General features: G+C 41.7%; 1 protein-coding gene across 4 annotated transcripts; it reads left to right on the forward strand.

The window, feature by feature from the left end:
* Positions 1-4,737: 4,737 nt before the first annotated feature.
* On the forward strand, positions 4,738-24,423 carry RB195_013932 (uncharacterized protein; the record flags this gene model as incomplete). Of its 4 annotated transcripts, none has more annotated exons than XM_064203971.1 (20): positions 4,738-4,815; positions 10,126-10,255; positions 10,323-10,402; positions 10,467-10,557; positions 11,817-11,890; positions 11,950-12,030; positions 12,105-12,206; positions 12,282-12,362; positions 15,323-15,453; positions 18,406-18,510; positions 18,563-18,701; positions 19,671-19,772; positions 19,989-20,104; positions 20,344-20,422; positions 20,886-20,957; positions 21,037-21,136; positions 21,215-21,294; positions 21,354-21,463; positions 21,523-21,604; positions 24,343-24,423. In XM_064203971.1, 20 exons carry the CDS (start codon positions 4,738-4,740, stop codon positions 24,421-24,423), a joined length of 1,914 nt encoding a protein of 637 aa, XP_064059850.1. The 4 variants fall into 4 exon arrangements, with proteins under 4 accessions (XP_064059850.1, XP_064059851.1, XP_064059852.1 ...); XM_064203970.1 differs by having other exon boundaries at positions 11,953-12,030; XM_013444644.2 differs by lacking the exons at positions 4,738-4,815; positions 10,126-10,255; positions 10,323-10,402; ... (4 more) ...; positions 12,282-12,362; positions 15,323-15,453 and having other exon boundaries at positions 18,407-18,510.
* Between the last annotated feature and the right edge of the window lie 535 nt (positions 24,424-24,958).

Consider the following 24,958-nt stretch of genomic DNA (forward strand, 5'->3'; position numbering starts at 1 on the left):
GAAAGGTGTTTGCTTTCTTGTGCACAGGTTTGGTACCATTTTCAATTCTCGCAATATTTAATCACTTAAAGTAACGTTTCCTCGCCCAAGCCTTTTTCGCCAAAAAATCACCAATACCATCTGCTGTTGGTCATCAAATTTATCAACTGATGGACCTGAAATGGACGCATTTTATCCCAAGGCAGGGAACGCAATCACGAGCTGTGATAATTTTTCAAGTCCGTTGTCGAAGAATTCAACGTGAAAGAATGATGACCATTGAAAAGGAGTGGAGTGTCATAAAATTTGGATGAGGGCGCCGGAAAGAAAACGGCGATCGTCCTGAAGAAGTGAAAAAACAGGAATGTTGCAACAGAATATAGTAAAACAGCTGGTAGTTTTTTATCTCTCGCATACTAATCCGGATTGTAGCGTGTAAGCCAGCCATCCCAAGGCAACTTGCGTCGCATTTCGGAATCTGACAAGGAACTGTCTGAAAAAAATCAATGACTTCTGAGTCTTTCCGAATGCCGCACACGCCGAGCTGTTGCTGGAGAGCAGGGAAAGAGTAAGTGTAGGAAAGACTAGCAGGAGACTTCGGAAATGCATTCGCGTGAATGTGGCTTGATAGTCCCTGAATTTCGACTGCATGAATCCACCCACATCTTGTAAACGGATGTAGGATTCCTCCACGTTTTCGTCGTAGTTTCGTCGTCCACAGGACAGTCCTCAACAACATTAGAACGAAAGCTAACTTGAACAATTTACGATGGTCGACCAAGGGAATCGTCACCTCATATTTATTTATTTATTTATTTACATACACCAATGGCACACCAGAAAAGAAGGATAAAAAATGGAACACACTTTGTCTGAGTCAGAGAGTTTTACGAACAAAAAAAAATTACAAATTTTGCTAAAACCGGAACTCAGTATCTCATATGTCTAGAGTCCTAAATAAAAGAGATTTCGTTTCGTCGTGGGCGTATCATACATGTTCTGTAAACACGCAGAACCATTTCAAGGAAGATACCAAATATAACGATAAGGATAGCGTCGGTGGTTGCCATCTGAGACGCTAGAGCGGCTGGAATTTTTGCGTCCACCTGTTTCGATGAACGGTTTTATCAGAGCCAGCACATCACAAATTGACGATGTTAAGATCTCTCCAAGGATAGATAAGGAAGGAGGTGAGGTTTGAGATTATGAGCGGCAACGCTGAGATCTGCCTAGCAAGAAAGACGTGAGGAGGGTCTTGTTTGCACCGATCCCCCTACTATTCAACTTGTTACGCGATAGAATGCGAGCAATTCCGTCGCCATCCAAAATCCGCAACCGAAAACTCAAATAAGCAAAGGAAGCAATTCCATCTGCAGTCGCAGATGCGTGGCGGGTTGCCGTTACTCTGCTCACTCGTAATAAGTTGCATCATTAGGGATATCGATGCGTCCAAAGTTTTTTTACACATCTTCTTTTCAACTAGAAAAAGGAATTGTTGGTGATCACGGTCTCTCGTGGGTCATTCCTACTCTTATCTGTTCGTTTAAAGATCCCAGCATTGTCAATTTCGTGATATACTGCTTTCATTAGCTCACACACACCCAAGGCGAGGTTTGTAGTTCAGACTTGGGAATAATGTCTTTTCTTCGCAACTCAACCGAATTTACCTCGGAATCCAAACAAATATGATCTCTTCGTCTTGTGAAGGATAGAGAAACGTCAGTCATATCAACTAAAAGGACGTTAGAGTGGATCCGAAGAGATGCGAAACGCTATCGAGGAAAACTGCCAACGATACGGGCGCGTGTGATCGCAGCATGAATAACGTAGCAGTGAGCTCAGTTGGATACTTCCTAAAAATTCGAACTCCATCAACGTCACTCACAAAACTAACGAACTTCATCGATGGCAATTGCGAGGAGAAGAAGCAAATGAAATCGATGTCGGGGTCTGCGTAGTTAGTGTAGACAAGCAGTAAGTAATCAGTTAGTCAGTTAATCATTCAGTAAGTAATCTCATCATCATGGATGAATTTAATAGTATTTTTAGTGGTTTTAGATATCTGGATTTGGTAAATGCTGGTTTGATCAAACTCGAGAGATGTCATCATTCGAATATTGTGCTTTTCCTCTTTCTTCTTCATTGATACTTTGATGAGAGTGAAAGGGATTAACGTATAGAAAGATCATCATAACGTGTTCTCGAGTAAGCTATCGTAGGGTCAAAACGACATTGATCACGTACGCAACTTCTCTTGAGGCGCACCGGTGGAGCGCTAGGAGCGCGGTGAGACCCACCCATGGCTGCAGTTTGCGACAGTCCCAGCTGCTGCCGTTTCGAGCGCGTACGCAAATGCACCACAACCACACTCGTGATTCATGTCGTTTTGACCCATAGCTGTCGTGGCTACCTTAACTCGCAGTTGGATGGCTAAATGCACCGAAGACACGAAAAGACTGACTCATTTCCAGAGATCGGTGAATCAAAGAAAATTTGAATACAATTTTTTTTTAAATGTTAGTTGTGTTTATGCAACACCATGCATAAAGCAATCGTATCGAAAAGTTTTGAAGGTTTATAAAGTCATTGGTATTCTTATGATTTATCACTGTATCAAATGCGGGAATCTGTGAAGTTCATTCCTACGACTATATTGCGACTTCATTGAAAATTAGCATTTTCAAGAAGCATTCTTACTTTTTTCTCAGTTACAATTAATTAATTAATTAATTATCAATCAGTTAATTGTTGCTACATCACCTCACCTTGCTGCACATAATTTCACTTATAAATTCAACAATGGAACATAACACTTAAAGAATGTTAAGCAAACTGGATTAGTTGCTAGAAGTTATTCCTTGTGCTGAAAAAAAAAATCATCACGTAAAGAATCCCTCCGAAAATCAGAAAAGAATTGAAGGACCGTTCTGTTGAGGTTGGCACGGGCGAAGGTGAACGCGGAATTGTAGCGAGTACAACTAGTCCTTCTATGTTTTTACTCAGCCACTCTTCCACTAAATAATTTAAAGGAGTTGATGAGTTTGGAACTGCTGCCTCAGTGGGCACAGCAGTGGAATTGTAAATCACATTCTCTTTTCCTCTTTATTACATTCTTCGCACAAACAATTCTCTATGTTTCATTTCAACGACACGAATTCCCGAGCAGACGTGTTTCTGACTGAGTTCCACGTGACTTTTTCCTCCGTTGTCTTTTAGTGAAAGCTACAACAGGTTCCAAGGAATATTACCTCCACCTGCGCTTCCGTATCGCAATCGTTGTGCAACAATAACACTGCAGTTGAAAAGACCCGTTGCTTGAGTGGATGGCCAGAGAAATTTTCTCTTTTCCAGTTTCAATGATCATATAAGGATTTCAAATATGCAGCAACAGAAATTCCACAGGCATGTCTCATGAATTTTTCACGTTTCCCCTAGGATTAGATGGACAAATATGTTTTCGTTTCTTCAGTACAGCTTATATAAAATTTGGCGATAGGATTGGATAGGAGAAAGCTGAAGCGTGTAAAATGTAAGCCCCGTAAACCAACACCGATCAAAAGAACTTGAACATTCCTTCACTCTGAGTTCTGAACGATCCCAGCTTTGTTGGCTACATAAAAACAAAGGCTATCAAAAGTGTACCGCATATCATTTCCGTCCTGTGTTTCTTTAAACCTCGATAAATAAGGGCATAAGGGCGCATGCCTCGTTATATTTGTTTATTACTTCATAAATCCCTTTTTTGAAGGTGTTTGCTGAGGATCCTTTGGAACAAACCTATTAATACACACTGATGTCGCTTACGCGATAAGCGTGAAGAATGTCAGATTATTAATTTTGTTTCTACTTTGATCCTTCTCACTTTGTGTTCTCGGGAGGTACGTTTTTCTCCTGTACAGGTGCACTTTCAGCTGAAGGACAGGAGTATGACAGAGTTAATAAATTTATGACTATTCCCTCTCGATCGTCCGGTTGTGTCGTGCTGCGGGTCTAGGCACTGTGACGTGTTTATGGGCTTGGAGTTCGAGAGACAAGTCCACGGCTGCTGCATGAGGTCGTGGCCGGCGCGGGTGTAGGTTCGAGTTCGACCTTCGATTAGCGTTCCGGTATGGGGTGCAGTTCAGTGGCGAAGATGGGATTTGGTGGGTTTTTGAATGCCTACGGGTCCAGTAGCAGCGCACATGAAACGGCGCGGTCCGCCGCAGCACGAAAACAGGCTTGGGGCGAATTGCGATCGCTGGAAGCGCCGCGCCGGTCTAATTTTAGTGTGCCCTAGAATCGCATCGATTGACTGGCGAACCCCCGTCGAAGTGCCGAATTCCAGTATGCTGCTGCGATCTCATTCTCATCTCACAACCACTTACCAATTCCGCTCATGGCGTTCTTTAGCAGCTAGTCAGCAAGACGAACAGTAGTCTTGTGCGTGTGGTGTCCGGTTTTTCGAATTCGTTTCTCTTACAATCAGCCCAACGTGAATTTCGCTCGTCGTCTGCTGTGCTTGTGCGCTGTGTTTCGGGGAGAGAAGGCGGAATTCGTGTCGAACCCCAACAGCGCCGATTTGGTACGTACTTTTCCGACCGCGAACCTGCTTTTCAGATGACCTATTTTGCGCATGAATTTATTTTTCCACACAACGCTGATAACGCTCCATTATCAGCCAACATCTCAAGGATGCGTTTTTATTGTGCATGATTCGTACTTTATTCTCGTCAAATCGATCGTGTAGATCGCTGTCTCACCTGTTTGTTGTTTAGACCGATGTTCAATCGAACTGGGCTGGCTCCTGCACCAAACGTGCCCAATCCTCGCAATGCAGGGCGGAAGAAAAGCAACCCGGTACGTTTGTAGGCATTCGTTGTAGTTCCCGACCAGAGCTCCACCATCATTTGACGAAAGAACTTATTCCTTCATTTTCACTTGTCATGACAATCAAATTTGTCTCACAAATTTCTCATGTATTCGCGATGCCAATCTTGTTAGTGTTCAAAAGGTCATAGGAAGTTGACGTCTAGTTCTTTCGTGCTTTCAAACGCCTCCTTCACTGCAATTCCTCACACGGGTTTTTTGCTGCCAATTGCTCTACTGTGTATGTTGCAAACTTACTGTTGTGTTTGTTTTCACTTCTCTGGATTGCAATGGAATGTTTGCCCTGTTTCAAATCAGTTTTTTTTCTGCACCACCACCTATCAATTTTTGGCCATGACATTGACATATCCAGCGGTGCTGTATCCTTTGCTTAGCTGCGTTGACTTTTTGTTCCCGAAAAAGTTCGTGAGGCTCCTGGTATTTTTTGCTGAATCCAAAGAAAGTGAAGAGGACTTCCATATGTTTAGGACTGTGGAAACATCCAAACAATCGTGTTTTGAGCGGTCAAAGAAGCTATCGCTTTCCTATTTTGCTACCTTCCTAATATTCAAAATGAGTTGTTCTGCAGAATATTTGTCATGTTGAGCACTAACCAATACAGCTGTGCTATGAAGTTCGGTTTACAATGCTTTTCCCCCCTTAGCATCCATAGCAAGCAGTCGATCGTTGCTGGCGATAATCGCAGCCCGCGCAACGCATATTTCAGTTGCCAATTCGGATTCCATCGGCGCTCGAAAACGGGATTTCATGGAGGGGAATTTGGTGGCGCACGAATCCAGTGCTTCTTTCACATTCATACACGCAAAGGAGCGCGCTCGCGGTCCGCTAGGCTCTCTGCTAAGTAGGCTGGAATTGAATTGGAATCGTCTACCATATTGCGCGCCGACTTCGCAAGGCTACGCACGCAGAACTTGACTTTAGCGAAGACTTTTCGTCCAGAAATTACAACGGAAAGCCTTCTATGAAACAGGCTTTCTCCACAAGCAAATCAGCAACCACTAGTCAGTTTCGGTTCTCTCAAGTGTCCCAAAGAAGTTTAGGTGCACTAAGGGTAGCGCTTCATGATTCATTGCCAAGCATTTCCTGAAACATAACAGTTCCTCTTTCTGCACATGTGACTACATTTTGTTGCGCTTACGGTCGTATCTCTTCTCGTGAACCAGTCACAATTGACTGTTTCTGGCCGCTTGACATTAATAACCGCTGTATTCATTTCGTGGTATTTCGGCTAGCAAGTGTAATAAAATAACAATTGCGTTTGGCGTTAATCTCGTTCCGCCAGCTCGTTCGACTTTGATTCAGAATTATAGAATAATGAATAAAATGACGGCAAATTTAAAGCAGAAGCTTTACAGCGTCAAACTTCTAGGAACGCTTCATTCTTCGAAGAGTGAAGACAGTTTTTCCAGTGTCACCTCACAGTAGACTGAAGCTACTTACTAAGTCTAACTAGTTACTGAAGGGCACTGTGAAAGGTTCTGATGTGAATGGATCCCTGACAGGCTTCGCTTGCGGATCAGTGAGCAGTTGCTGAGACGGGTTCAACACATTTTCGCACATATTTTCAAATGTTTCATTGAGATTTCGATAAAGAAATTCTGCATTAATCGTCTAATCGTTGGACTCTGCCTTTGTTTTGCATCATATGGCAGTCTACATTTGTTTCATTTCTTTTTTTTTCGAAAATCTTGTCGATGTTTGCAAAAGTTTTGTGGGCTACAGTACCAATCAAAAGTTGTTTCCCTTCTTATCTCGAAGTGTTGAGGATGTATTGATGTTTTGCTTAGACTTCATACACCCACAGTTTTTGAACGAAGATGCCTACTTCTATAATATAAAATGACTCATGTTCACAGTCTCCGGCCTTTAATTTTATTTGGTAACAGTGCAAAGTTTTGCATGTAAGTGAACAAAGGTCTGATCACTGAGCTGGAACGTGAATCTTAGTGCACCACTATTCTTAGCCATGTTCAAAACCTTCCAGATGTCAATATCATCAGAAGGTGGACCCCCAGTCTCAATGTACACCTAGTGGTTTGCTGATCTGCCGATTTGGTCTCATTCCAGACAACATCACCAGAATGTTGCATTGGGAATCAGGAAAAAAAGCGCTGCGGAAATTCCTAGGCAGACTGCGGTCCGGATGGAGGCGATGAAGCAGCATAATTCAGAACAAATTGATTGGGGAACTGGGACTTCCATGTAGATAATAATGTTTTAAGCATAAATGCTTCATAGAACCTCTATATGAGTAAAAGCAGTAAAAGTAGCCGAATATTCAAAACGTTCGCATACTTCGATGGCATGCGGTAAACAAATCAAAATTTCAAATAAACATTCTCACTTTATAATTTTATTTTTCAAATAGAAACGCTGCACTTATATTAATTGCAAGCGTTGTTAAAAGCTATTACTCGCAAATTCTCCTCCTTCGACTTTCCTGACTAGTTTTCTTGACATATTAATTATTGGGGTGGGAATAAGATGTGACCGTTTTTTTAATTCAAAGTAAAAAAAAAAATTCACGTAGAAATAAAAGTATTTTTTTAGATGACAAACACCATTTTAAAGAGAACTTCTCATTCTATCATTTTCGTTTTCGACTTCCATTAACTCTTTTTTGAGATCACTAAAGTGAGGTGTCAAACAGCACAAAATGGAACATTTTCTATGCCATTTCTTGTTTTTTTTTTGAGTTTGAGCGAAATGATAAGGCCGCTGAAGCTGAGATTGGCGCTGTGTACCAGAGGGTAAGGCTTGAAAGTAGTGCTCGGCGTGTGAAACTGGGAATTTTAATTTCGGAAATTGGGATACACACCACTCCACCAATTGCCTGGGGGCTGCTGGAGAATTCCTTCGTTTTCCATTTTTTCGAAAGCAAAAACTTCCGTGAATTAATCAACAGTGCATTCTCTATTGCTGTTTTTCTTATCTTTCCAACATCTTCCTCATACCGTAGAATAGTTTTTTAGTCTTTCCTTTTTTCATGCTTCTTATTTTTTCTTATTTTCTTTATTTTTTTCCTGTGTTATCTAGTCTTTTTGCTTCTTTTTAAAATTTTCTTTGTTATGTTCTCCATGCCCTCAAACAGTTTCATCACCTCGATTAACTGGAAAAAAGTGAAGGTGTCAGAAATGCTTCGTTTCGTCAACGTGATACTCAATTTCAGTGTTGTGAAAAAGAAAATAAAATTTCAAAATTCGAATGCAACCTTCTTGTGGAGTGAGAAGTTCTCTTTTGAAAGGTAGTGTGGCATCTTGTGAATACTCTTGATTTCGGGATGCGTTTTTCATCAAGAAAAAAGGAAAACTCTCTCGACTTAATGATCATCCCAATAGTTCCAGTCGAATAGATTATAGGTAAATATCTTATAGTTGTAGTGTTTTGACTATCACTTCACCTTTGACATATCTAGAATCAGATCACTCAACGACCATCCTCGAGAACTAAACCTCTATTCAATTTCTCACCGCAATTCCGCCTGCCACCCTTTCGTCACCAGATCCTTTACTCATAGCGCTGGATGAAGCTGAGATTCAAAGACAGCCGAGCCGTCTGATTGCTACTGTTTGGCTGAAACATCGATAAAAATAGCTTGGGAGCTTATCTTATTTGAATAGAACGAACCCAACTGACCCCCTCCCCCCCCCCCCCCCAGTGTGCAGTTTTTTTGAGTGTGGCAGCACGTTGCAGTGGCACACTTGGAAACTTGGTTCAGTGGGTTTGATTTGAGTACTTATTTTTGTTTTGTAACTAAACAGTAATAAACAGCACTTAAATGCACTTAAACGTTCTCCAGGCCGAAAAAAAATGCTACCTACGCGGAAATTCACTAGAGAAGCTCATGCTCCGTTAAGTTTCTACATAGGATTGTGACGTATTACTCATCAGCTACTGTTTGTGGATGGTTAAACACTCTTTAAAGTCTGTGCTTCCTCAAATTCGGTGCGAATCATCTAATTTCGTGAATCATTGAGAATTGGAAAACCTCACATCTCTCAATGAATAAGACGAAAATATTAAATTGTCACTAAAATGTGGGCACTTGGAATAAACAGTCTAACAGTTTTCGAAAGTTGAAGGCAGTGTTCGAAGAATTTTTCGACCTTCTGTTCTCTTCAAAAGTAAATAAGAATCGAGACGGTTGCAAGTATCGCCGAAAAATTGCGGAACATCCGCAGGTGTGTGAATCAGAAGCGTCAGAAAGACGAAAAGGCTTCAGTTTATCCTATTAGGCAGCTTTTTTCATGAGTAGGATTGACGAAATGAATCCGCACAGTAAGGATTTCGTACTCGCGTATGTGGAAAATTGCTTGTCGGAAATTTCAACAGTAATCTACTTTCCGTGACTTCATCATCTCAATCCTATGGATGTAAACATTGAACCCAGCTCTGACGAATCATCTCTCGATCCCAGCACAGCTCGCAGATAATCCATCGTCACTGTTCCTGCGAGAATTCGCGTCTCGCGAGACCCGGCCATCGACATTGGGTGACCCAAGTACCTCAGGTCGACAATGTTCGGCAGTTCACCGCAGGACAAGAAGGAGCGTTGTTAGCAAAGTTTCCACGCTACCTCTACGTAATTGACCTGTTGAGGTTGAGATTTGGGAGTGTACTGGACAACAGCACTGTCTTACAATACTTGGGTAGCTTTCGTCATAAACATGTGCAGGTTTTCCTGCTCGTACGCGCCAAGGACGTATGCTCAAATGTCTGATCGTACTTGGTGTAAGCAGGACCACCGGGAGCGGGTATCGGACTCATAGGAAGCGGCTTCACGTGGCTGCATGTTAATTTCAGAACATCAAACTGTTGGTTCGTCATCCGTTTGGGGTTCCCCGGCATTCGCGTTCTGTAGAAAATGTTCGTATTTTGTAATTTATTGTTGAAATATCATCGAGCTACTTTCCAGCACACTTCACAAACAGAATATTTGATTACTCACATATCTGTTTCTTTCATAAATGGCCTCGAGCTCAGATACGCATGATGTTCAAAATTCTGGGAAATTGTAGAGTCAAATCGACTTCTTAGGTTTGTTGAGTCGCACGCAGTGCAGGAGGTGAAATTAAAAGTGCAATGTACTTGGTGATGATTAGAAACCGGATTGAAACCTTGTGTTGCTGGTTCCTTGATTGCTTAGACATAATGATTCAAAGAGGTGAAATTCTAGACACCAGGTTTCTGTCACGACTTCCTTCATTATCCTCTTGCATCAATTATGAAGTGTACTTAAACTTTAACCTAGACGTGCAATAAGATAGGACAAACTTCTAGGTATGGGAATTTTTCACGGATCTGCGAGGCCACGGACTTGCCGGTGTGCGATGTCGCTTCTGCCATTGGGTTACGAACGATCGAAGCCCAACGACAATGAAGTTCCACTTAAAACGAAAACATGACACAGGTACTGTCGCGAGAATTTGAGAATACTTCGACAGATCAGGAAGTTGAAGGAACTATATTATATTCAGGACCTGGAGGCTTATGGGCTATATGCGAGGAGAAAATAAATTCACAAGCACCAGCAAATTATGCTCCTCGGTCAAGAAAGGTGTCTTTTTCTTCGTAGCTTGCGCCAGCTTGTTTTTTATTCGCGAAACATCTCTCTTTTTCAGTCTGAGGATGCGTTGCTCAAGGCATTAACAAATCAGCGACACCAGATTCAGGCTTTTAGCAATTTTACTGCTGCGGATGTCAAGCTTGGAAGTAAGTGTACTTTTTTGGGTATATCTCAAAGTTCTCACATTGACAGCTTGGCCCCTCTTGAGATTCCAGGAGTCCCCCATAATGTGACGAACATTTATGAGCGCAAATTTATTTTTTAATCTAGTATCGAAGATGTAGTTGTGACTAAGAGACTTGCTCAACATCCTTTAAGGTTGTTTGGTGTTCTTGTTTCCCTCGGTTCCAAAAAAGCACTGTTTTCGCCTATAATGTATACTACTAGAACTAGGAGTATTGGAAATCCGTGTGACTACATGACAGCTTAAGAGACCTTTCAAGTTATAGGGAGCCATATTTTTGATTTGATACCGGAGTTTAAGAGGTTCTTATTAATGTTTATTACAAGATGTTATAAACAAGAGATGGGGGAGAGAGGAGCTCGCTCCAGTCGCTGGCATGACCGAGGCGGCAGAATTATCCTCTCATCGGAGGACTGCCCCCGACTTACAGCAGCTAATGCGTAAGAGGTTTTGTCTCTTCAAAATTTTGTATTTATCTGTTTTGCGAGTAGGTGAACTTCGCAAATCTGAAGAGGGTTTTCTTTTCATATGCTGATCAGCAGAGTCCCACCATCCGCTTCTTAAACAAATCTCAGTAATGAGGCTAAGGAAAAGGGCAGGCCCTCAAATTCGTTTTAGCCTGCAAATGTCATCTGAGCAAACGAAACCCGCAACTGCTTTCTTGGTTTGAACAACAAAGGAAACAACAAGAGGATAAGGAGGATAAGTCGATGTCGATGTTGATCAACCCCTCAGGAGTGCGAGCTTCCATTTTTGTGTCGCTTTAACAATGAGTTCGGGGAAGGGGTGTCCAACCATCGGACGCACAGATGCTGCTATGACCTTTTGCCACTCCAGTACGTTCTCCTTACTACCAAAAAAATAAAAAAAGTGGTTTTTATTGCATTCATTTTTTTCCTCTGGGCTAAGGGTATCAGGCATTACATTTCAATGACTCCACACAGTCATTGACATGCTACGTATTTACAAGACGTCGAATGGTGGTTTTGTTATTTAATAACGTAGGAGGCGTCTTCAATTGTCGTAGAATAAAGAGAAGGGGCTTTTCGTCACTTATCGAGCTTACGTGAGCACTTATCTTAATTATCTTAAGAGATTTTCACAAATGCTCAAGATATCAGTAGCCGTTTGAATAGCGCTACTTTCATGCAGGTTTTACATCCCCGAAGATCTGAACCGTAAAATGTCAATTGTGCCGTTCACTCGAAGTTTCGCTTACAGTGTCTGCTCATGACGATTTTCTAACATCGTTGATCCAGCAAGCCACCAGCATGACTTCGAATCCTGTGGAAATGGTATGGCTTTCCTTATGTAAAACCGTCTCGTTCTGACCTTTGTTAATTATTAGATTTAGCAGGAGCCGTTCTGTTCACAAGAGAATGATGGTCTGTCCTTGTCTGAGTCGCTTTTCTTGACCAAACTCAATGAAGGACTCGTAAGTTTTTTTTTTCCAAACTGAGGTCTAATAGTAGAAGTTCTTCATTCCAATCAACGCAGTCATCTATTCAGAAGGAGGACGACGGATCTTCGTCAACGGCTAGCGGTCTCTTATGCCCTTCGGGTAATGATTTCCAGTTGAGCGACGGCGCCAGCATAGCTGCTCTTCTTCAGGTTTCTTACAAATCATCTCTGCTTCGTCTATCATCAGATGTCATTTACATGATTGTTAATTTTATGTGTGTTTAGATTGCTACTGACTCCGACCTAACATTCACCTTCAATTCAAGACGCTGCGGTGAATATTGTTTCGAATCAAATAGGAAAAACGTGAGTGCTCTCAAGCGTTTTGGATCGTTAGTGCCCAGCTGCACAAGAAGGGACTTGAACCTTGATGGATTGCTTGTAATTGAAGAACATTTTTGATCAATAGTGCTTTGTCTGTCACCGTCTGTGTGTACAGCACTGTTTGTCAACGATAAGTGAGAATGCTAAGTGGCACACACTCACAACTTCAACTGACAAAAGCTATGGGGATCGAGGAACCCAGAATCGACTTCTACAAAATCGAAGTCCAGTTTGCAGATCTTTGAAAGTCCAAAAACCAGTTGTAATCAAGGAGCGCAAGTTTTGGGAGTCCATTTTCATCGCATCCGCCTTCTGTCCAAATTTCAGCTGCTGAGGAGTTCTGAGGTGACATCCCCTGACTTCAGAAACTGGAGAATTTCCCCTCGTAAAGGCTTTAATACTCTTTTAAATGAAGCGTTTTCTGAGCCTAACTCGGAGATTGAATGATCATTTCAACTTGCAGTAGTCGACGTTTATTTCCTTACTTCCTTGTTTACTGCTCGTTTGAAAGAGCAGATTAGTGGATTAGTCATTAGGATGACTCAAAAGAAGTGTTTCCAAAGGTTTCTGATTCGTTACTTTCAGAACTGGTTTGTAGTATTGAAATAAGGACTTTGTTCAAAGTTGCATGTATTGCTAGAAAACTTGTTTTGTGGTCTTTCTTAGTGTTTTATGAAATTTAATTCAAGTCGCTTTCTTCAAAAATTTTAGGTTGATGCCGAAGAAACACAGGTCTTTGTTCTATCAATTTCAAAGCTACTTTGTACAAGTAAAGTAGGAATTTTGTACGAAGTATCACACATTGTTTGAAGGCTTGTTTTATTTTCTTCCTAAATATGTATACAAAATTTAATCCAATTCACTTTATCTAAAATGATCTTGCTTCTCTTTTCCGATTTCCAATCACAGTTCTCGTAACATCTGCTCGTACGATTTCAAACTTAGCCGAACTGCCGCTTAAACTGCTCAATCCGCTCGAAATGTCAACCAGTTATTGGGTCAGGGATCTTTCAACGAACGCACAGTACAACACGTTCAATTGACAGTAATCGAGTGTTGGTGGGCTTCTACCATGTGCCTTTTCTTTGAAGCTGGAGTTGCCGGCATGAATTTTTTGGAACCGGCGTCGTGCTGTGCGTTCGTTTAAGCTTCGTTGGCCCGATGTCGATAATTTCAGCGACTTGAGCGGCAGTTTGGCCGGGTTTGTACTGGTAAAAGTAGAACGGACCAAAATCGCGATTGGACGTCCTAAAATAAGTATCATTTTATTTTTGGAAAAGCGATTTGGATTAAATTTCATAGACATGTTTAAAAAGGGCATAAACTAGGTTTTTCGTTAATGGTACTTACGTACAAAAGTCTCTATTGCTATGAAATATCCTAGGATTTAAAGAAACAAAAAACTTGCATACGTTTTAAGATTTTGCCAACTGAAAAGTCAGGGAGGCATAGTTTCTCATCATTCACAGAAATGTCGGATTTTTTTATATGCGATGGCTTGGAATAATTGCGTGACTAAAACCTTTGCAACGAAGGTGGTAGTCGCGGGCCAGTTCTTAAAAGGCATCACCCCACGAATCTGGAGTGGTACGGATTTCCGGTGGAGTATTCGTATACGGGATCGTAGATTATTGAGAGAAGGATCATTCCGTCCATTTCTTCCTAACTGCCGTAGAAAAGGGCCCGGAAGATACGGCTTTTCCGGCGCACTATTTTCCACAAGGAGTTCGATTGGATCGCGCCAGCCTTGTGCACGCGCGCATCTTCCGGGACGTTTTTTTACGGCAATTAAGAAGAAATGGATGGAATCACACCCCTTTCCATGATCTACTATATCTTATAAGAATGCTCCACTTGCGCAGTCAGAGGTTCGACACCGTCAGAAGCTCATTCTTCCACATTTTAAGAGTAGATAGATGGGTACTAGATTTATCCGGGATGAAGATACTGAAATTTTGCATTGGTTGGCGCTAGCTAGTAACTACGCAGACCATTTGCTAACTTCATCTTGTCTAAGTTACGCTCTGAAGTAGTCTGGTGTCTTAAAGCATTTGAACAATGCCGAGCACTTTTTGCTTCTTCTTCTATTAACACTTGAAAAATCTTTCTATTTCGGCTTGGTTCTAGTCACTGATTTTATGAAGATTGAATGTCTCAGTGTAACAGTCCGTTCATGATCCAGTCATACCCCGTCTTTGAAATTAATTAACTCCGGGTTCACGTGATAATTGAGTCGTAGCCCCAACCACTTCTATCGCTTCCAATACGAAGAACGAATTTCCGAGGAGAAATGAATGGAAGTTGTTGAAATTATCTTCGCTGTGGCTTCAATGTGCAAAAAAATCTGATGACTGCCGACGTCTTCTCAAGGCCAGACCTCTCAAGGAACCTATCTGGCATTCATAATCAATACTTATGAAAGAATTTCTTGTGATGGAAGAAAACTGACAACTACCATGTTCCATCCTACCCTCTGGTGCAGGAAAAATATCCATATCACCTTGCTTATAATCTTTGCTTAAATGTTTACCGTCCGAAGAGCGGGTGACGTTGTTGCAGTGCAGTCCTCTCAGGCTTTTTCATAGTTTTCCTGGAATAGACGGGGGAAAGAGCCAAACACAACGAGTTGACCCCATGCCTTTGCTTTTCGGTGCTGCAACGAAGGGTGGATAGGGCCAGATACGAGCTTGTAGAAACACGAGGGAAGTTTGTACCTCACCATTTTCTCACCTCCTTAACCTTCATGATATGGAGCGGTGCATCGCGGCAAAACTCTCAAAGAGCCCCTCTCTGCTTGATGCATATTTCTTTTTCGTTCTGGCCTGCTTCCATTTCCCCAATCGAATGTGCGCTTGCGCGGTTGATCTCATTTGGGTTGGCTATCCTCTTCGATTCAAATTCTTTCAATTTCCCTTATTTTTCGTAAATAAAGCACAATTTAGGGACGTATGGTTGTGTTCGGAGATACAGGAACGGAGATTCGTGTGGCTCAGAAGATAGGCGATGAAGAAGTGAGCGTGGAAACGTGGCGAAAGAGTGACTGGCTCCAATTCTGTTGGGCGGTTCGAGGAGCGTGTGTGCACTTCCTGAAGGTGTAGCTTTAACACTTTCAACGTCTCTTAATTTTTATGGATGATTTCGTAAAAGTGCCAGGTTGTGATTACGTATAGTGGTGATTGAAGAGTCAATCACAACCTGTTGCCGTTGTTTTTGATGTATATAGATAGATTATAGTAAGGTTTTCTGTTGCTGTGTCCTTCATCTCCAACGTTGACGCTTGTTCCGCACTACCATAAATCTTCTTTCAAAGTAAATCATCATTGCCTCATGATCGTCTTTATGTAAGCTACGGTCCTTCTTTCCGGTTTGAAGCTTGTTGTAGTGTTTTGTATCATATCGGTTGTTGTTTTCCTTGATAACTTTGAGCCTTTCATTTGGGCCCTGCATTCTCAATTACTACTTCGTTTCATACTTTCCATTATTTAGTGATTCAGTAATGTTTGCTTGTTATCTTTATTCATCGATTTCCGATTGACTCCAAAGCACTGCCGAGTTTATTTTCTTCCCTGATGTCTATTCTGCCTTCCATGCCTGCCTTCATTTCCACTTACTCGATCTCAGTTACGGTAATAACCGATTGTGATTGATGCGGCGTAGAACACAGTTTTTCATTATTTCATTATTTTATTTCACTCATGAAGTTTTCAGAGCTTATTGTGTGTATTCAAGAGTAGCAAATCCGTGGGTCTAGTCTTGCAAACGTCTTTACGACGATCTCGGAACAGTCGAGCAATTAAAATATTGAGATGTTGACGTTTACACATTGGAACAAAAAATTAATTTCTAAGATTTAACAGAGCTCAAAGTTTGTGCAGTATATTTATGTAGTAACTGATGGACACAGGATAACCTACTGACGTTTCAACAGCAAGAACAACATCAACAACTGAGATAAAAAGTGAACATGTCCTAGATAATTTGATAGATGCACAATAGGCTTTGAATGAGCCGAGCCGGGGCTGGCGGGTCCAGCAGCGATTTAAAGGCATCACTCAACGATTCTGAGGTGGTACGGATTTCAGGTGGAGTATTCGTATACGGGATGGGAGAGTATGGAGAGAGGGGCGATTCCATTCATTTCTGGAAGGCCTGGAAGATACGGCTTCAGGCGTTCTGGCGCACTATTTTCCACAGGGAGTTGGACTGGAGCGCGCCAGCCGTGTGCACATGCCGCATCTTCCGTGCCGTTTTTTACGGCAATTAGGAAGAAATGAACGGAATCACCCCCTCTCCGTAGTCTCCCATCCCGTATACGAATACTCCACCTGAAATCTGCACCACCTCAGATTCGTGGGGTGATGCCTTTAACTTCGATCAGGAGAGCGGAGGGAAAAGGGAGTGTTCGTCAAGCAGAGGAAGGGCGTTGCGGGACACACGTTGCGCACACATGGTTGAACACATTTGACGCGTGTTATGGAGAATTGCGGAAAAGCTGTTAAAGTTCAAAAGTTCAAAGTGCAAAAGTAAAAGAGGCAAAAGAAGTATCCGTTGAAAGTTGTGTGCAAAATGCAAGGATTAAATCGTGGAGCAGATATTGGCGTTACGCGTGAAAGCAACTTTCGTTACGCATTTTATTAAATATTCAACCACTCTCGCGCACCTCTGAACGAAGATCCTCATGTATAACATTTGTGTGTCTACTCCGTGTATTGTGCAGTAGTGTTGGGTAGAAGAAGTGGGGATTCTGAGACGAATAAGGAAAATATCAGGTTCGCCGCAAGAGAGATCAGTGCTCTCCCCGAAATTTCTATGCAGGCTTCAGATGTTGTAGTGATTTTTCTTAGGGTATTCCTGCTGTTTTCATGATCACAATAAAATCTATGTTGTTCGAGGAAGCAGAATATTTTAAACGAGCAATTCTGTAAATAAGTTGTCCAGCAATTATTCCCATGCATTCCCTCAATTGCACTCTCTTTTCTCACTTCTTTGCTGACTTTCACAAAGACCATTCGTGATGGTACGTACATTTTATCTTCCGTTGTCAAACAAATGGAACAGACAGACCGAGAAAATCTTCCTCTTACACACCGCGGCACCGCGTTGCCGACAGCACAACTGTCACTCAAACGAGCCTCTTCACATAGTTTTTCCACTACGTGTTATCTGTCTTTTGCTGCATTGGGTTCTTCTTCGTTCGTGCACGATTGATAGTGCGATCTCGATAATTACGCTAAAGAAATTCTTGGAAACGTTGAAATGGTGGAAGAAAATTTTTAACAATCAGTTCTTTCTATTAGCTTGTGGGGAACATCGCGACGAAGTTCTCAAAAGTGGCAGCGAAACACTCCCCGAAATTAGTGCATCCAACGATGCAACTCCTCATACCCGTAGGATTTCCCAAATTATAGGATCTAGAATATGTCGGTGATAATCCGAAAAAAAAGCTTTGAAAATAAATCCATCTCTGCCTCTTGGCACGAGGAACAATCGTGCGAAAAGTTCCTCTAACACTGTCTTTAAAACAAGCACCCCTTTCAAGAATTGTAGTTGATGGATATTTATTTTAGCAAAGATGTGCTGACATTTACTGGTGATTTCAGCATTTTAATTACACTATCCGCCTCTTAAAGTTCCTTATCGTAGCATATTTCCAGAAAAAAATACATTTTCTCGCAAGTAAGTAACCTCTATTCAGTGTTTTTCGCTATTTTGATGAGTTTTCAATGAAGCTAAGAGAAAAAAAAACTATCTACGAAAACTGAGCTTCTTCGGAAAGTGGTTCTACCATTTTCAACAATCACCAACAACGTCTCTTTAGCGCGCTATGTACACGTTCCGAGTTTTTGAGCCAAATTACATCCTTTGAAAAACAACACTAACTGGGAAATGTCGCGTCGACGTGCTTGGTCCATTTCCTAGGCAAAAAGTCAAAAAACCCGGATTACAAATTCACAACTGCAATGTGCTGAACGAAAGCAGGAATCTAAGCGTTTCTCATGTTATTTATTAACTTATTTATGTTTAGGATGCCACGAATCGAATTTGAACCTAAGCTTGACTTCAAAGATGTCCTTCTGCGACCAAAAAGATCGACATTAAAAAGCCGAGCTGATGTGGACCTCCTGAGAGAGTATGTCAAGTTAGAAATTATGCCTAGAAATTTTCTCAGCTACCTATTTCAGGTACACTTTCAAAAATTCCAAGAAAACGTATAATGGTGTCCCTGTAGTTGCATCGAATATGGATACTGTAGGAACGTTTGAAATGGCCACTGCACTTGCTCAACACAGGCTATTCACCACTATACACAAACACTATTCGGTAGGTGCGATCCACAAGATAGGAATGAAAGGAAACGTTATTGATAAGAACCAGTGGCGGTTGCCAGGAAAACAACGCAGCTCACTTCCGCAAATGACTGCCCTTATCTCGTTAAATTTCGCTGTTTCTGTTAGGCGCTTATTACATTTTTTGCAATTATAACGAATTAGAGGTCTGGAAAAAGCCGTAACCGTCCGCAGCAACCGAAGTAAATAAGTAAGTAATGTAGTAAATTAAGGGCGGTGCGCAGCTTGTGAGAGCGTTTGTGAGGTTCGACTGTTACTACACGGCTTGCGGTTCGGAGCCACCACAAGTCAGGCAAACCCTTCTTCCCTCTGGAGTCGATAAATTAGTACCTGAACTGCTCGAGAGTACAAAACGCTGACTAGACACAGCGGCTAAATCCCTTGAGTTGTTGTAAAGGCCAGACACGATTAGGAAAATTCAAGGTGGTAACTCTTCCATGAATCGATTCTCAGTTGAAGTCAAACGTGTCAGCGCATCCCTGCAGACTGATTAAAGCCAGAAACATAGTCTCTCATCCCTCAGATGAATTTTGGAAGATGGGTTAACAAAGGTCTGGAATCAGGATGTAAATTCCTCTAACTTGGAATCCGACATCCACCCAGTTCTCGTTTTGAAGTCAGTTAAGTAATACTGGCAAGGAATGAGGAGAACGCAACTTCAAGCGTGCCCAGCCTTTTTAAACCACATTATGTCAAGGCCTAATTCCTCTGGATTTTTTAAAGTTCTGATTTGAAAATTTCTATTTGAGTGATTCAGTAGTGATTCAAAACAACTGTAACCCTACGAGAACAATAAGTTATAGTACTAGTAGTACTGAAGAATGAAAGAAAAGAAAAAACTAGTTCGAGTATTCGTGTATTGCTGATCAATGAAGTTGTCGTAGCATTTCGTTCGACCAGTGTTTTGTTCTTCAGAAAGATCCGCGTCCAAGCTTGATTTCAGCTCGATCAATGGAAGGAATTTTTCGATAAAAACAAGGAAGATGCGAACATCTTCAACAACATAGCCGTTTCTTCAGGAATCTCCGACAAGGATTTTGACAAGGTGTGTGACATTTTCTCACATTAAATTGCTCGTTCGTCAGGCTCGAGTGGCATATAATTAAGCTCCAAAACTCACTTAAGAGTATCTATAATATCTCTATATCATTCTCATATTTCTGAAGTCCTATTTTTTATATTTCTCCAGGTCAGATGCTTTTAATTGTGATGAAAATGCTTAACACTTGAGACAACACTTGACTTGAGTGACATTTTCCAGTTACGTGCCATCTGTGATGCTGTTCCGTCGTTGGAGAGCATTTGTCTTGACGTAGCCAACGGCTACTCGGAAATATTCATTGAGTTTATTAGAAAAGTTCGTGAACATTTTCCCAGGTGAGCACGTCCAAATATTCCACTGCACACTTCAGCCTTCATTCTTTTTTCTTTATTTTTTTTCTTTCTTCATTTCTTCACTTAAGATGCGCTTTACCAGGATGTTATGAACATATGAACGGAAGTTCAGCAGCGCCTTTGTTTTAGCGTGAAGGAACCTTGTTACACTCGTAAACGTTCCGAGATTTCTGTTGTGCCTTTCTTGATGGATTTTAATTTCTTCTTGTAATGACTTTTAGACACACTATATTGGCAGGGAACGTGGTCACTTGTGAGATGGTGGAAGAGCTGCTGCTATCCGGCGCCGATATTATTAAGGTACAGAGTTGGTTGAACTGCTGTAACATTAACAACTTTTCACTTTTGAAATACAAATTTCCAGCGCAGTAAAAAATTTAGAGTGAAACGTATTTCGCTCGTAATTAAATCCGTGCAGCCATTCTTCTTTAGGGTACATTTAGGAGAAACACACTTATAAGGTTACTAACAAAGTTTAGAGGTTAATAGAAATAACTGGATTATATAACAAGAACTAACCCACCGGGTCGATCATGAGCTACTTATTCAGCTCCTCCAAAACGTGGGCGCAGTCGAAGGAAGGCGTTCAAAGGAGATAAAAAACGCTAATTTTCAAACGTTCCGCAAAATTATGTCGGTCCACCGCCGGCGTTTTAAGTGCTTGAGCTGCTATAACATTAACATTAACAGATTCTAAATTTTAAAGAGTGATATATGTGCTGGTGCTGATACCCTATATGTTTTGCGAATTCGTTCAATTTAGGTGGGAATCGGTCCAGGTTCGGTTTGTACGACTCGGAAAAAGGCTGGTGTAGGGTATCCACAGTTAAGTGCGGTGAGTCTCTCCACTTTCCTCCACTAATGACGGATTCGAGAATGCAAAGAAGGATCCTATTGGCGGAAGGTTTTTCCAGGTTTTGGAGTGTGCAGATGCTGCTCATGGCCTCGGAGGACATGTGATGAGCGATGGCGGTTGCACCAATGCCGGCGACGTAGCCAAGGCTTTTGGAGCTGGTCTCTGTTCTCTACTGCAGGCACCGCATGGGATGCTTTTAGCTTTAAATGAAGTCCGTCACGCTTCTCTTTCTTAAGGTGCTGATTTTGTAATGATTGGCGGTTTGTTCGCTGGACATGATCAAAGCGGCGGTGAGATCATCGAACAGAACGGAACGGTGAACATCTGAGCTACTACATACATCACTGACACTAATGTGTATATGTGACCTTATAGAAGTTCAAATTGTTCTACGGAATGAGCTCGGACACAGCCATGAACAAATACCATGGAACAGTCGCAGATTACAGGGCTAGTGAGGGAAAAACAACCACAATTCCATACAGGTGCAAAATCTAGTGCTGCTAAACTTTCTCCTCGATAAACTGATATTCGAAAATTTCAGAGGTGATGTAAACGAGACGATACTCGACATTCTGGGTGGGATTCGATCAGCTTGCACTTATACGGGTTCTGCTAAATTGAAGGTGCAGTTATCATAATGAAGGCCATTTCCGTAGTGAAGTTTACGATTTTACGAGATCGTATTTTTTTAAGGCACACTTAAGAGTTGGACTTTCAAAAAATACTTCTTTCTTGAGCGCTTGGATTCCCGTTATGTAATATATGTCAGCCAGAACATCAGGTTAAGGCCGGATTTTGAGACTTCCTGTGGTGGCCGGCCGCTTCTCTTCTCGCCATCAGTGGCTGAAAAGTGGTCAAATAGATGCGCTCTCGGTAAATTTCGGTCGCGCAAATAGATCTGCTTTTTGCCGCCAACAACGTTTCTTCCCGCTATCTTCATGAAAGCATTGCTGATAGAAGTTGCAATCTTCTTGCTATTGATGTCGGCACTATTTTTAAAGAATAATCAAACTTAATTTTACATACTTGTTGCTCCGACACCGCAACAAATTTGAGACTCTTCTAGTCTTCTTTCCGAACAGTTAACATAGAATGATGTCCCTATCTGAGGTGGCACCAACGTCATCATCATACTGACAAGAGTCCACCGCAAAATCTCGTAAGCTGTTTGCTACTATCAACGCGACTATGTGAGTACGAGCATTTAATTTCTGAAAGGAAAGAGCAAACAAGATGGTAGTTAAGCAGAAGAGTGGATATAAGGAGGAGTACACCTGGGTGAAGCGCTGTGCAACCTATCACTCCATTTTCCCACTTCGTGACCAACTCGATGCCGTGAAAGCAATATCACTGCATTGGGGTGCCAAAACAACACGACTTCGCAGCACCCTCCTCGATCCGTGACCATTTGTCCTGGCACTGGTTGGCTAGTCCGATGTCACCCGACTTACGTACACACCCAATTTTTTTTTTCTAGGGCGCTAGCGCATCTAACTGATGGGATCCGCCTCACGCCTTGTCACTGTTTTCTGGCGCCAACATGCCTGGCTGTTGCGATGGAACCAGTGCCGTTTCATCTATTTACATTCTTGAACCCGTACATGAATACGATGCTGTGAGACCCGTCTCAATGCCCTCGGGCTCAAAGACAACTAACTGACCCTGTAGGACCCTTCTCATTTCACTTCACTGTAGTGTCAGCACGCTCAGTGTTGGCGCTACGGTGGGGCAGTGGGACCCGTTTCAGCCCATCTCATTGCTTTCTGGCGAAAACATATGATGATGTACACGAACTCAAGTTAAACACGACGAAAAAAGAGAATTAAATTCAACAAATCTGTAAAACGTTCAAGGATAGCAGCTTTCGAAGAATAGAAGTCTTTCTTCTTTCAAACCCTTTTTTTCAATTTACTCTATTACATCAATTTTTTTCTTCCTATGAAAGGAATTGCTAGGATGAACAACTCTTAACATGCGACTGGAACCAGCGTCTCTTGTCACGTCTTTCATATGCGTTCATATATCTGCCGACAGTGATCTCGTGGTAAAATCCTCGCCTGCCACGCGAACGCGGTGTGTTCGTTTCCCGCCTAAGCAAACTTTATGGAGTGATTTCGTGACACACAGACTAAGGCAGTTTCCATATGACATGATGTCACTTTCTCACCTCTCGGTGAAGTTTTTGAAATACGTTCATCCTAGAAGTTCCTGTCATAGCAAGAAAAATTTCACAAAAAGTGACTTAAGGTCTTAATCTCTGTGATTCTTTTCCCAACATGCTCAAAGCACTGAATTCAGCTAATTTTTCATTAAAGAAATGCAAAGAATTGGTAGGGTGAACTGAGGTTGGTTTGATTTGGATGGTTACAAGAGTATGCTTACGCTTCAATTACAGTTAACAGTGAAGAATCAAGCATATTGAAGAATTTGTGGATAAAATTTTGCGGACTACCAAATGAGAAAGCTCTCTGAGCCGGGGCTCCAGCACCGGTCGGAGCATTTCTGGAACAGCCATGCCGCTAAGTAACTATGGATTGTGAACGGAGTCACCGAATGCAACATCATTCGTCCGAGTTGATTACGTGCAACGCGATTTCATCGTGAACAAAGACTGGTTCTGTCTCTTCGCCATACTCTAACTCACTCTACTTAGCTTTGGAGGCTTCTATGACCTGCCAGTAACAGTAGAGGCTTCTGTGATCATCCTATTTAGGGTCGATAAATCGTTTTTAAGGAGAGCATATGAGGAAATCTTTGGCGGTGCAGCTGCCTACCTAGGATTGTCGTGATGTGTTCACGAACGACAACCACTTTAAATGAACTTGATTAATAACTAATTAATGAGCTTTCATAACACCTTGCCGCAGAGTGCCGCACTCTGAAATGAGGGAACGGAGAACGATGCAATAGATGTTTGCACATTTCTACTGCGCGCGAGCTCCTTGTAGCATTTTTGAGATCTCGCGGCGCTGCAAAACCATTTTTAGAAGTGGACACTTGAGGTTCGAGAATCGCGCGTTGCGTTTGCAAAACTGTGAAAGTGTCTTAACGAACGTATGCCGGAGTTTCAATAGGTTAATCAGAGTCTGGTTACGTTTCCTTATATGTTGACGGTAACATATTTGAGTGCGACCATTACCTTGTAATTGTGATGTGATTGACAAAAGTTTTGGAGCCGTTCTATTCAAAAGGGTTTGTTCTGGGATTCTCAGATGTGATTTAATTGAATCAATGAAAAAAATTGCAGTTTTTCTCATTTTTGCAAACTTTTGCAAGCTTTTTGGATCTGGTTTAGAGGTTTAGGATCTGGTTTATTGTAATTTTTGGAATATTTGACTTCTACTTAGTGCGGTACTTTCAGGAATTGGCAAAGAGGACTACGTTCATTCGCGTCACTCAACAAACCAATGACATGTACGTGCCATTCGAGGTGGCGAAATAACCCTCTGACTTACCTTAACAAACCTCTTCGTTTCCTTGTTCACTTGATTATTTCTATGACGAATGAATTTCCGAAAATATTATTGTATCAATAATGTGTCTACATCCGTGGCAATAATCTTCATTGTAGGCAACATGGCACGCAGTCGTTCTATTGATACACCAAAGCATTGTTATACTACAAAATAAAATTGTACTCCGAGTAAATAAATCAAAATCGAAAATGACTTTTCTCCTTTTGCGCAGTCAGCTTCTTCATCAGACACACATTGTTTCTCCAAAAATTAGCGAAATTTATCATCTTTGCTCTTAATTGATGATGAATGAAAGAAAGAGATAAAGTTATTAGATTACTTACCTTGAGTACGCATAAAATAAGCAAAAGTAGGATAACCCCCGCAGCCTCTCCTACTGGGATAAGGATGGACTACTTTGCCTGCGGGCGCCGAGATCACAATGGAGCTTGCAGCTTTTTGAACGTCGTGACATGATTTTGGTGGGATCATAAATTCTGCGATATCGGTGAAAGGATAGTC

This window comes from Necator americanus, chromosome V, assembly GCF_031761385.1.
Source record: "Necator americanus strain Aroian chromosome V, whole genome shotgun sequence".
Lineage (NCBI taxonomy): Eukaryota > Metazoa > Nematoda > Chromadorea > Rhabditida > Ancylostomatidae > Necator > Necator americanus.